General features: G+C 42.6%; 1 protein-coding gene across 8 annotated transcripts in view; it reads left to right on the forward strand.

Moving 5' to 3' along the window:
- The window catches only part of LOC147208464 (protocadherin gamma-C5-like), a 231,170-nt gene that overhangs the window by 21,836 nt on the left and 195,140 nt on the right, over nucleotides 1–14,194 (forward strand). The window contains exon 1 of one of the 8 annotated variants that reach the window (XM_086135642.1): nucleotides 315–2,741. The exons of 5 other annotated variants lie outside the window; for them this stretch is intronic. In XM_086135642.1, the coding sequence (XP_085991768.1) occupies nucleotides 351–2,741 (2,391 nt within the window). In that variant the 5' untranslated portion in view covers nucleotides 315–350. Of the gene's footprint in view, nucleotides 1–314; nucleotides 2,742–6,341; nucleotides 8,795–10,109; nucleotides 12,616–14,194 lie in introns of those variants that run through there. 2 more of the 8 variants (XM_086135759.1, XM_086135612.1) reach the window with 2 other exon arrangements.

The raw sequence follows: 14,194 nt of genomic DNA on the forward strand, positions 1-14,194 counted from the left end.
ACTCTGGCCGTGGTGCTGATTTATGTTGCCGGTCTTGATTTGGTACCAGTTACAGGAGAGAAAAAGAAAATCCCTGTACGGCAAATGAGATGGCTGTCGTTTATTCAATGGACTCTCATTAGTGTGCAATATTCAAAGTAGACTCAAGATGTCGCTCTATACACGTAGATATGAGGCTGGAAGATTTACGTATTTTTTTCTCCTTATGAAGCAGGCGTGATTCAGACATTACGAACCAGACCTGTTTTTATTTCGGGAGCTACATGCACTTCTTTTAAGGAGTGTGCTTGTTGTTTTAATCTGAACGGCTAACAGACAGTTATACTGCTTATATTTTGGCAAGTAAAAAAATGGATCAACAAGCTCATCTGCTCCTCGTCTTTTTATGCGGCTTTGTTCTTTGTGCCGACACCACCATTGCGGAGCTCAGCTATTCTGTTCCGGAGGAGATGAGACCTGGATCCATTGTTGGGAATCTTGCCAAGGACCTCGGACTAGAAGGACGGGCATTGATCTCTCGTAAGGCCCGTATTGATACTGTAAATGAGGATGTGCGTTACTGCGACATCGACGTCAAAACTGGTAATTTTGTGACCCGGGAGAGGATCGACAGAGAGGAGCTGTGTGGAGAGACCTTGACTTGTATGCTTAAATATGAATTGGTGTTAGAAAGCCCGCTGGAGCTGCATCGCATTGCCGTCCTCGTCTTGGATGTGAATGACAATTCCCCCGTCTTTCCAAAGGATGAAATAAAGCTGGAAATAAGTGAATCCGCCGTCAAAGGAACCCGATATCGCGTGAATGAAGCAGATGACGCGGACATTGGGCAAAATGCTGTTCAACAGTATTTCTTGCAAAGCAATGCACATTTCATTTTATCGGTGCGTGAAAACTCTGATGGATCAAAGAATCTTGAGTTGGTGTTAGACAAAGAACTTGACCGTGAAACAGAACATGATTTAAGTCTGGTGCTCACTGCCGCTGATGGAGGCTCTCCGAAAAGATCAGGAACGGCACTTGTTCACGTCACTGTGCTCGATGCAAATGATAACGCCCCAGTGTTCGGTCAGGATGTTTACAAGGCCAGCCTGGCTGAAAACGCCGCATTGGAAACTGTTGTTGTCACAGTGAGTGCAACGGACGCAGACGATGGCGTCAATGGTGAAATTATTTATGATTTTAGTCGGATTGCAGAAAACGCTAAAAAAGTTTTCTCGATCAATAGTAAAACTGGTGAGATTAAAGTAATAGGGCCACTTGACTTTGAGAGTAATTCCAAATATGAAATGCGGGTCGATGCTAAAGATGGTTATGGACTTTCATCACATTGTAAAGTAGTGATTGACATCACTGATGTGAATGATAACACACCCGTAATACAACTAAAATCACTGTCTGATGCTGTAGCAGAGAGTGTGACTCCTGGAACTGAAGTTGGCATCATTAATGTGCAGGACAGAGATTCAGAGGAGAACGGGCAGGTTCGCTGCTCCATTCAACAAAATGTCCCCTTTAAAATAGTTCCTTCTATCAAACATTATTATTCTCTGGTGACCACTCGACAGCTGGATCGTGAACTTGTGTCTGATTACAACATTACAATCAGCGCCACTGACGAGGGCTCTCCTCCTTTGTCATCCTCTAAAAGTATTCACTTGACTGTAGCAGACATCAATGACAATCCACCAGTGTTTGAAGAACAGTCGTACAGCGCATATGTAAGTGAAAACAACAAAGCTGGCTCCACTTTATGCTCCGTAAGTGCTCGAGACCCCGACTGGAGACAGAACGGCACAGTAATTTATTCTCTTTTACCAGATGAAGTGAATGGTGCCCCGGTGTCCTCCTATGTGTCTGTGAACGGAGACACGGGGGTGATCCACGCAGTCAGGTCGTTTGATTACGAACACTTGAGGAGTTTTCAAGTCCACATCATGGCCCGAGACAACGGTTCTCCTCCCCTAAGCAGCAACGTGAGCGTCGGCGTGTTCATATCGGATGTGAACGACAACTCTCCTCAGATACTGTACCCCGCCCCAGAGGGCAACTCCTTCATGACCGAGCTGGTCCCCAAAGCTGCACACGGAGGCTCTGTGGTATCCAAAGTGATTGCGGTGGACGCCGACTCGGGACAAAATGCCTGGCTGTCCTATCATATTGTCAAGTCCACAGACCCGGGACTTTTCACCATTGGTCTCCACAGTGGCGAGATCAGAACTCAGCGGGACATTTTGGAGTCTGACAGCATGAAACAGAACCTGATTGTGGCCGTGAAAGATAACGGACAGCCCCCTCTCTCTGCCACCTGCTCCATGTATTTACTTATTTCGGACAACTTGGCCGAGGTGCCGGAACTGAAGGACATTTCTTATGACGACAAGAATTCCAAGCTGACCTCTTACCTGATTATCGCGCTGGTGTCCGTGTCCACCTTCTTCCTGACCTTCATCATCATCGTCCTGGGTGTGAGGTTTTGTCGCAGGAGAAAGCCCAGACTGTTGTTTGATGGAGCAGTTGCCATCCCTGGGGCATATCTGCCACCGAATTACGCAGATGTTGACGGCACAGGAACTTTACGCAGCACCTACAACTATGACGCCTACTTGACAACAGGTTCCAGAACCAGTGACTTTAAGTTTGTGTCTTCTTACAATGACAACACGCTGCCTGCTGACCTGACTCTGAGGAAAAGTCCCAGTGACTTTGTTGATGAGCTTCACGATTCTTTCGACCCCCTTGAGGTAGGCAGTTTTTCACGTGTAAAAAAAACACCAATGGTGTCTTTTGTTCATTAAGATCTATGTTTTTGACCATCAATTTTATTGCCCTGCCCTGCCTTGTTCTTTCAATGTTTCATGATAAATTTGAACAGTTCGGTCATCTAGTTGCACACATTTGTGTTTCTGTTCAAAAATGTCTATACTTGCAATCACAATTACCGAAATAATTTCAAGATCATATTATCATATTTGAGATTTTGTGGTTTTCTGTTGGATTTCTTTGAGGAAAGCCTACTTTCCTACCTTATGCGATGGTCACATTTGTGCCTACTGACGTTGATTATTTGGTGAATTTACAATAGTGCCAATTCACTCTCTTTTTTTTCCCCAGTGTTTTGAGTTTCCGCTTTCAATAGGTGTGTTATACTTTGTGTCCTTTGTGACAGTAAAATATTATTTGGTACTGGTTGTTCAATGATATGGGGATAAACACCTTTGTTTTTGATAAGTGTATTGTTGGATAGTAACCAAGGTATTTTATTTAACACATGCTTTATCTACAAACAGCTCTGACACAGAATTTTGATATCAACCAAATAAAAGCTGTATCAGCTTTTGGTCTATTATTGTATTGTTTCAACAGTTTACATCCACGTTCTGACACCAAACCATTTTGAATCTTTTCTCGGAATGAATGCTGCTTGGTGGTCGACTGGTTAACACGTCGGCCTCGTAGTGCAGAGATGCAGAGGTGCAGAGTTCAATTTCAGCTCCGGACTTCCTGTGTGGAGTTTGTATGTTCTCCCTGTGCTAGCATTGGGTTTCTCCGGGTACTCTGGCTTCCTCCCACATTCTAAAAACATGCATTGTAGGTTAATGGAACGCTCTAACTTGTCCCTTGGTGTGATTGTGAGCATGGATGGTTTTTCATTTACCGGTATATGTGCCCTGCAATTGGCTGGCAACCAGTTCAGAGTGTCATCCTTCTACTGCCTGAAGACAGCTAGGATTTTGGCTCCGGAATGCCCGCGACCCTTGTAAGGATAAGTGGATTTAATAAACGGATGGAAAGATGGATGGATGCTGCTTAAGTGATGTAGTTGATGAAAGAGGCAAGAAACATTCAGATCATTTAATTTTAAGTGTTGAGTAAAATTGAACACACCCCTCTTCAAATACACTTTTTTAAACAAACAAAAAGGCCATAGCAAATAATTTTGGGTTTCAGTACATCTCACAGGTTTTTGGCTGGGTATTTATATATGTAGGCAGTGTCCTTCCTGTGTGGAGTTTGCTCTTCATCCTGTATTTGGGTGTTTCTTTTTTAAACTCAGGATGATCTGCCTTTCTCACATCTTGCCAAAACATGCATGTGAGATTCAAAATTGTCATAGATGTGAGTGTGAATGTGTATGTGTGTTTGGGGGTCGGAGATTGGAAACTTGTAAGCATGTGGTTATATATATACAGTACATATTACACCTCTTATGCACTTCACGACCCTTTTGCATTATTGCAACAGAGAAAGGGACTAACACACAACACCACAACACAATGATGACGCAATTTAACGGCGACGAAATATTGCAGGCCGTAACAGCACTTAAAAATAAATACATAAATAAATGGAAAAACAAATCGCTCCCCCTTGATGAACAAAGCAACAGCTACTTACTAAAACGTGTTGTATTAAAGTTACGAGCAACATGAATAAATGTCATTCATTACACACACAAAATTCACCCACGTTGCTTGTGGTAGGGGCTGTCCAAAGTCTTAAAATAGGGAAATACAGGTAAATTCTTCTTGCACATAGAGCTTCCAACTTTCTTTGTCACTCTCGTTGGGCATATGCTTCCTTCGATCTTTTTGACTTGTCTCTCTCTCCCCGTTTCGCCCCCGCCCCATTAGAATTCCGATAGGTTGATATTTGACTCACATTGGCTGTTCACGGTGAATTAACGCTTGGCTAAACACGCAAAGTAAACCAAAAGCCTACGTCACTAAACCTTTAAAAACTTAAAACGTTCATAAAGTTAAAGAAAACATCTTACGACATTCCTTTGTCTTTGATTGTATTTTTTCTACATTAGAACAATGAAACAAACCTCTACATTTGTATAGTTAAAATGTAAACAATCAACTCAAATTACAGGGTGCTGCATGATAATTATTTTTAACATTTATTTTAGGGGGAGGAGTTTATATCAGCTCTGTACTTCTTGACTTGGCAACGTTTTTCGATGCCCATTGTATTCAGATTTGTCAGATTTGGAAGCCATTTTATGTTTGTGACTGGACAGATGTTCTTGTTTTTAGGTCTGGACTTTGGCTGAGCCATTCTGATGTAGTCATTCCTTTTATTTAGTTTTAATGTGAAGACGACTTAAATTCCTCTCAAGATCTGTATTTCAAGAAGGGTTCTCAAGATTTAACAACAACTTTGAATGTTGATTAGACTCAATCATAAATCACATTATCATAGTTTGTGGGTGGTCACATTTTGCCATGATGTATTGCTGCTGTTTGTTTGTTTTTTGATTTTTTTTATGTATTGAGAATAATGTAGGAAATTAACAGTGATGTGTTCGTATTCTGTTTTCACCAAGCGCCTCTGTTGTTTAGATTTTTGATGTGATAATGTACACTCAATGTGTGTGTGTGTGTGTGTGTGTGTGTGTATATGTGTGTGTGCGTGGGTTTGCGTGTGTGTGACACTGTGTGTTTGATTTGAACCCAGTAAACTACTGCAATCGTCTTTTGAGAAGAGATAGGTTTTATGGAATATCTAACGACCAGCTGTTGGAACAATTGTTGGGATTATATTTACTTGCTTTACACGGGGGCAACTAATGTCTCTCTGGACGAACAGAAAACCTATAGGTAAAGTTTATTTTAAAAAATGTGCAGATTCGGATGACTCAATTTTTGTCGAGTGCGATTAGGCACTTTGCACGCTGCATTCGTCAAAATATGCTTTCTCCAAACCTCTCCACAGAATATACTGACATACATTTAAGGGCAGGAATCATGTGTCACAATTGATGGGAAACGTCTATTACGGTTTCTGTACAAATAATGTAGAATGTGTCATGATATCGTTTCCGTTATAATCACTTTTTAAGGAATCTTTTTCAATGGCGTTTACTTTTTGCTTCCTTTGATGAATCAGGCTTGTTGTTTTGAACGACACTGAATCTCTCACTGTCCATGGTGCTGAATTCAGTGGAACTTTTCACTGCCAGCCTTTTCTGCAATTTCTGTTTTGTAGTTTCAAAAATCGACAACCACATTACAATATTTTAGTCCGGGAGATGAAGTTGACTTGAATTTTGGAAATGTGTTTCCTTTTATTCACGTGTAATGCATTTGAAAACCTATCCAATGTGTCTGGATATTTGAACAGTTTATACTCATATGATGTTTATGATTATTCTTTCATATTTATGAAAAACAATTGGGTGCTATTTCGACAAATGCACTCTAGAGGTCAGTATGCACTCATGAAAAAAAGCTGCTAATTTTCCCACCCATCACGTCGACACGCACACCAGTTTTTAATTTGGTGGACCTCTGCTCTAAATGTCTGCAAGTGCTGAGTCGGAAGGTGGGGATACACCAAGGAACGATCAAAGAGACATCACTGTTCATCTACTTTCACGTTGGAAGTGATTCTCACGCATATTTGAAGTGGAATGGAGAACAAAAGATTTGCGTCGTTTGGCTACGGCGTCGCTTTTCTTTTCCTTTTCATCCGCACCATCGAGGGAGACGTGAGCTACTCTATCCCGGAGGAGATGAAACGTGGATCTGTGATCGGGAATATCGCCAAGGATTTAGGACTAAATGTGGGCCAGTTGTCTGCTCGTAAAGCACGCATTGATCCCGAGGAAGACAACGTGCAGCACTGTGGCATCAACCTCAACACGGGTGACTTGTTTGTTCAGGAAAGGATCGACAGAGAGGGACTTTGCGGTAAAAAGACGTCGTGTGTTTTAAAACAAGAACTTGTCCTTGAAAACCCATTTGAACTGCACCGTATAAGCATCCGTGTTCTAGATATCAATGACAATTCACCGCAGTTTAATGAAGACCAGCTCAAATTAGAAATTCAAGAATCAGCAGTGAAGGGTGCTCGTTTTCTCGTCGGAGAAGCACATGATGGAGACATTGGAGAAAATTGTGTTCAAACCTATACTTTACAAGAGAATGATCATTTTAAATTAAATTCAAATACTAAACCAGGTGGAAGAAAGTACTGTGAATTGGTCTTGGACAAAGAATTAGACAGAGAAAATAAGAAAGACATCATGCTTTTGCTGACCGCCTATGATGGCGGCTCTCCTCAGAGATCCGGCACAGTAGCCATCCACGTCACTGTGCTGGATGCGAATGATAACGCTCCTGTGTTTAGTCAACCTGTCTATAAAGCCAGTCTGCCTGAAAACTCTCCTCTTGACACTTTGGTGGTCACAGTGAGTGCAAGTGACGCAGATGAAGGATTAAATAGCGAAATCTCATACGCATTTGACCATGCTTCTGATGACAATGTTAATGTCTTTACGTTACATCCCAAAACCGGAGAGGTGAGAGTGACTGGTGTTGTTGATTACGAGAAGGTCTCAACTTATGACATGCAAATAAGTGCTAAAGATGGTCTTGGCTTAGTATCGTATTCAACATTAATCATTGACCTTACTGATGTAAATGACAACGCTCCTGTAATCAATTTAAAGTCACTATCTAACCCAATATCGGAGAATGTGTCACCTGGTACAGAGGTGGGCATCATTAATGTGCAGGACAGAGACTCGGAGCAGAACGGGCAAGTCCGCTGCTCCATTCAGCAAAACGCCCCATTTAAGTTAGTTCCTTCTATTAAAAACTATTATTCTCTGGTGACAACTGGACACCTTGACCGTGAATTGGTGTCACATTACAATATTACAATCAGTGCCACTGACGAGGGCTCTCCTCCTTTGTCATCCTCGAAAAGTGTTCACTTGTCTGTAGCAGACATAAATGACAACCCACCCGTGTTTGAGGAGCAGTCCTACAGCGCATATGTGAGTGAAAATAACAAAGCTGGCTCCACTTTGTGCTCTGTTCGTGCTCAAGACCCCGACTGGAGACAGAATGGCACCGTGATTTATTCTCTTTTACCTGCTGAGGTGTCCTCCTATGTGTCTGTGAACGGTGACACTGGGGTGATCCATGCTGTCAGGTCGTTTGATTACGAACACTTGAGGAGTTTTCAAATCCACGTCATGGCCCGAGACAACGGTTCTCCTCCGCTGAGCAGCAACGTGAGCGTCAGCGTGTTCATATCGGACGTCAACGACAACTCTCCTCAGATACTGTACCCCGCCCCGGAGGGCAACTCCTTCATGACCGAGCTGGTCCCCAAAGCTGCACACGGAGGCTCTGTGGTGTCCAAAGTGATCGCGGTGGACGCCGACTCCGGACAGAACGCCTGGCTGTCCTATCATATTGTCAAGTCCACAGACCCGGGACTTTTCACCATTGGTCTCCACAGTGGAGAGATCAGGACCCAGCGGGACATTTCGGAGTCTGACAGCATGAAACAGAACCTGATTGTGGCCGTGAAAGATAACGGACAGCCCCCTCTCTCTGCCACCTGCTCCATGTATTTACTTATTTCGGACAACTTGGACGAAGTGCCAGAACTGAAAGACATTTCTTATGACGACAAGAATTCCAAGCTGACCTCCTACCTGATCATCGCTCTGGTGTCCGTGTCGACCTTCTTCCTGACCTTCATCATCATGGTCCTGGGTGTGAGGTTTTGTCGCAGGAGAAAGCCCAGACTGTTGTTTGATGGAGCGGTCACCATCCCCGGCGCGTATCTGCCTCCTAATTACGCAGATGTTGACGGCACAGGAACTTTACGCAGCACCTACAACTATGACGCCTACTTGACAACAGGTTCCAGAACCAGTGACTTTAAGTTTGTTTCGTCCTACAATGACAACACGCTGCCTGCTGACCAGACTCTGAGGAAAAGTCCAAGTCATTTTACTGATGAACTTCAAGATTCATTCGACCCCTTGGAGGTATGAAGGCTTTTAAATGTTTCCGTTTGAGAATATTTCTCGGTGACCCAGTGTGAGAATCATATTTTCTTCTTTAGGCTTCCTTACCAACTTGAATCTTTACATATACTCAAATTCTGACACGTTTCATAGACACCGACAGTCGGCCAACTGAGACAAAATGCAAATCAAGTATTTACTAAATGGTTTTACCTTTCAAAACTAAAGTTTCATATTTTCCAACATAAGAAAATAAACACACAAAAGAAATGTACAAAGGCCAAGCAAACTCGACCTATCCTCTTTAGACACATTTAAAATTACTACGTTTGAGTATGGGAATTTACTTCTGAATGTTTCCTGATACCTTATTTAACATATTCTTTCAGACCTTCCTTATAGCAAGTAGAACGTATGCTTGTGTAGCACATTGCAGCACACAGTTATTGATTTGTATCGAGAAGACAAAAACATAAATACGAATATTTTTCATCCGGGATTTGTGCATTTTGAGTGAACAATTGATCAAGGATACTTTTCAAATAGAATCTTAAGTTGCTATTTTTTTCTACATGTGCTTTTTATGACTATGTTTCATTAAGTCATGTTTAGTGTGAACTGCCGTATTGCGCGGTTTTCCACCTGCAAAGCACATTTTTCGCCCTCTGATATTCATTGGTCAGAAAACTACAACAATAGTGTGTGATTATTTTTCTAAATCGCATGACAATTAATAATTTCGTTTCATCTTAAATTAAACCATTGATGCTGTCATTGACTAGCGTTGCATTCCGAGAGCGAATTCCGATTAATTTACAAAGTGTTTAGACGAGCATATCGGGCGAATGAAAGACAGTTTCAGTCATAATAACAATATAAGCTTTACATTTGGCCATTTACATTGCATCGTCTATGATCGAGAGCAACGAGTTGAGCAGTACATCTAGTTTTACATCAGGAAATAACGCGCCTCGATCACGTTCCACGCACGCAGTTGCGATGTTTAGAAAATACACGCATATATTTCCCAAACGTGGTGAAGTTCGTTTTTCCACGGTCAATATAAACTTGATACCACAGTGTTGGCCTGCAGTGTTTTTTTGCGTGCCAATGCAGGAAACTCGACAGAACTTGTAGTCGTTTATTCACTGAATAAAAAAAGATTTTAAGTTTGGCGTGTGAAATTGTCTCCCAGCATTGAACTATATGTAATATTCAAAACGTGCTCCAAGTGGCGCTGTCCACCAAATGACTGAAATGAAGCTGTGAGCTCACAGCGACATTTCCTCATTATTTCATCCCAATTTGGTGAATGCGGCGGAGGCGCACATGAGATCGTCTTCCGTGTGTTCCCAGCGAAAGACATATCTACATCTTTTTTGCCAGTTATTTCCTTTTTTTGAAGTCACGAGTGGCTCTTTCGGGATTTGTTGTCCGGGGAAATGAAAAACAAGGGATTCTCGTTGTTGGATCTGACGGCTTTGTTGGGCTTCTTTCTTTTGACGCTGCAAACTGCGCACGGAGATGTGGCTTACTCTATTCCAGAGGAGATGAAGCGCGGATATTTTGTTGGAAATATAGCCAAAGATATTGGAATAGAAGTGGGCCAGCTGTCTGTTCGACGGGCTCGCATTGATGGAGACGGCAACAGCAAACGGTATTTTGACATGAATTTGAACACCGGAGACGTTGTTGTTGCAGACAGGATTGACCGAGAGGGGCTTTGTGCCAAAAGGCCATCTTGCGTTTTGAACCAGGAGCTTGTTTTGGAAGAGCCTTTAGAATTGCATCGGATCAATATTCACGTTCATGACATTAATGATAATTCACCTCAGTTCAAAAAGGACACCATTCATTTGGAGATCAGTGAATCTGCATTTAAAGGGAGTCGCTACCGTTTAGACGAGGCCCACGACGCAGATGTGGGGCAGAATGCAATCCAGAGCTATGCCATTGAAACAAATCAACACTTTAAATTAAACGTTGTCGCAAAAAGCGCCGGAGGGAAGTATGGGGAGTTAGTAATAGAAAAGGAGCTCGACAGAGAGCAAGAACAGGAGCTAACGATTGTGCTTATTGCAAAAGACGGAGGCACACCTCAGAGATCAGGGACAGTAGTCGTACACGTCAATGTGCTGGACGCGAATGATAATGCCCCAGTGTTCAGCCGAGCAATTTATAAAGCCAGTCTGCCTGAAAATTCTCCTCCAGAGACAGTTGTGATTAATGTAAGTGCAACTGATGCTGATGAGGGCGTCAATAGTGAGGTAACGTATGACTTTGATCACATCTCTGATGAAACGAATAGTGTGTTTGCTCTTGACAAAGAAACTGGTGCAGTAAGCGTCAGTGGGTCCATAGATTATGAGGAGATGTTCTCTTATGAAATGCAAATTACTGCCAAGGATGGCCTAGGCTTGGCGTCATCTTGTACATTAATCATCGACATAACAGATGTGAATGACAATGCCCCGCTGGTGTTTGTTAAGTCCTTGAAAAATCCCATTTCAGAAAATACTCCTACTGGAACAGAGGTGGGCCTCATTAATGTGCAGGACAGAGACTCTGAGGAGAACGGACAGGTCCGCTGCTCCATACAGCAAAATGTCCCCTTTAAGTTAGTCCCTTCCATTAAAAACTATTATTCTCTGGTGACGACGGAACAACTTGATCGTGAAAGAGTGCCTGAATACAACATTACAATCAGTGCCACGGACGAGGGCTCCCCTCCTCTGTCCTCTTCAAAAAGTGTTCACTTGTCTGTCGGGGACATCAACGACAACCCACCCGTGTTTGAGGAACAGTCCTACAGCGCATATGTGAGCGAGAATAACAAAGCTGGCTCCACTTTATGCTCTGTTAGTGCTCGAGACCCCGACTGGAGACAGAACGGCACCGTGATTTATTCCCTTTTACCTGCTGAAGTGAACGGTGCTCCGGTGTCCTCCTTTGTGTCTGTTAACGGAGACACGGGGGTGATCCATGCTGTCAGGTCGTTTGATTACGAACACTTGAGGAGTTTCCAAGTCCATGTCATGGCCCGAGACAACGGTTCTCCTCCACTGAGCAGCAACGTGAGCGTCAGCGTGTTCATATCGGACGTCAACGACAACTCTCCTCAGATTCTGTACCCCGCCCCGCAGGGCAACTCCTTCATGACCGAGCTGGTCCCCAAAGCTGCACACGGAGGCTCTGTGGTATCCAAAGTGATTGCGGTGGACGCCGACTCGGGACAGAACGCCTGGCTGTCCTATCATATTGTCAAGTCCACAGACCCGGGACTTTTCACCATTGGTCTCCACAGTGGCGAGATCAGGACCCAGCGGGACATTTCGGAGTCTGACAGCATGAAACAAAACCTGATTGTGGCCGTGAAAGATAACGGACAGCCCCCTCTCTCTGCCACCTGCTCCATGTATTTACTTATTTCGGACAACTTGGCCGAGGTGCCGGAACTGAAGGACATTTCTTATGACGACAAGAATTCCAAGCTGACCTCTTACCTGATTATCGCGCTGGTGTCCGTGTCCACCTTCTTCCTGACCTTCATCATCATCGTCCTGGGTGTGAGATTTTGTCGCAGGAGAAAGCCCAGACTGTTGTTTGATGGAGCAGTCGCCATCCCCGGCGCGTATCTGCCTCCTAATTACGCAGATGTTGACGGCACAGGAACTTTACGCAGCACCTACAACTATGATGCCTACTTGACAACAGGCTCCAGAACCAGTGACTTTAAGTTTGTGTCTTCCTACAATGACAACACGCTGCCTGCTGACCAGACTTTGAGGAAAAGTCCGAGTGACTTTGTTGATGAGCTTCACGATTCGTTTGACCCCTTGGAGGTAGGCCCCCTATGCCAAATTTGATCTTTGTTTTTTTCATCTGCACTTAGTCATGGAAAAAATATTAGACCAACATTGTTTTTTTTTCTTTTTCTTGATGGTTTTAAATGCCGATTACAACTACAAGTTTCTTTTGGACCAATATAATGATGAGAACCAAAATAACTCATAAGAGTTGAATGTACAGTACGTTCCGATATCTAGACATTTTCCATGACTTTCTTGATAATGACCAAAAACACTGCAGTTCTTCCACCAATAGCTGTGGCCTTGACTCGCAAAAACAGTGCTTTTCGTCATTACATGGTTTCTTTTCTGTCTATTCGTCATATGGTTCACCATTGTGGTACCAGGCATGAAAATGAACAAACAAGAATGAAAACAAGGAGGTCTAATAATGTTTTCCTTAACTGTATGTCAACATTTTCTGTAGGCACTTGCTGCTTTACTTCAAGAGACCCAGCACATTTTTTACACCCGAACTTGACCACAAATCTTGTGCGTAGTCTTTTTCACTTTGAAATTGTAGACATGATAAAACTCTTTGTCGAAGTCTGGTCAATATCATGAATTGAGGAAGATATTGATGACCTTTGACCGTGGTTCTGCTGATGTTTTCTGTACTTGCTTATAGGTTTTGAGTGATCTCAGAGTCGTCAGGCTCTTGTTGGTTTCAGTGAGTTTGCTTTGTCTGGGTAAACATTTTTTTTCGGTTTTGGTCAATATTTTCAGTTTGATTTTGAACAATGAAGGCACGAGACATTTCTGTGAACCATCTGCTGACTTAAATGCCAAGCTGGACGGTCCCATCCTTTACATGAACCCTAGCAGAAAGTAGGATTTAAAAAAAGAACAGATGGGTGAATGGGTGGGCAATTTCAGCAAATATTAATTGGCTACCGAACTGGCACTATTGTTTTCTCTTTTGCGCCCTGTCATGCCACTAACATTGCAGATGTCGCTTTTAACATGGATTGTTTTTTCTGATGGGGAAACTAGGCCAATGTTATCCATCTTAATTTTCCCATAGATGGGTTGTGTAATTCACACATTTGACCTCGGTGCTGAATGTTGTGACAATTCATGTGATGTATAGAGTCAGTTCACTCTTTTCTTGCTTGTTATTTTTCTCCAGTATGTAACATAGAGAGACCTGTTTTAAAAACATTACAACAATAACTGGTAAATGTTAATCTCAATATTATTTTGCAAGGACAAAAAAAAAAAAATCGTTGACACCAAAATGCCAAGAGTTTACTTTCAGCTGGTAAGCGGTTGAATAAAATGCTCCACTGCAACAGCGGCATGCCATTTCCATCTTTCTCCCTCAGTCAAAACATATTTGAATACATTCACCAAAGAAGTTCAGACTATGAAACCATTAACCCTTGCTGAAACACTGTAATCCTTCTTTGGTGTGAGTGTTTATTACCCTTGAAGAATCCATTAATTGTACAAACATTTAAAGTTCAATCGCAATATGATGAAGGAAAAATGAGACATTCATTTTATTTTATTTTTCATTTTACTGTCTTTTACGTCTATTTAACAAATCTATTGGTGCCTCCTTCGTCAACTC

Source organism: Hippocampus guttulatus, chromosome 2 (genome assembly GCF_054856545.1).
Source record: "Hippocampus guttulatus isolate MCC_2025c chromosome 2, RoL_Hgut_1.0, whole genome shotgun sequence".
NCBI classification, from domain to species: Eukaryota; Metazoa; Chordata; class Actinopteri; order Syngnathiformes; family Syngnathidae; genus Hippocampus; species Hippocampus guttulatus.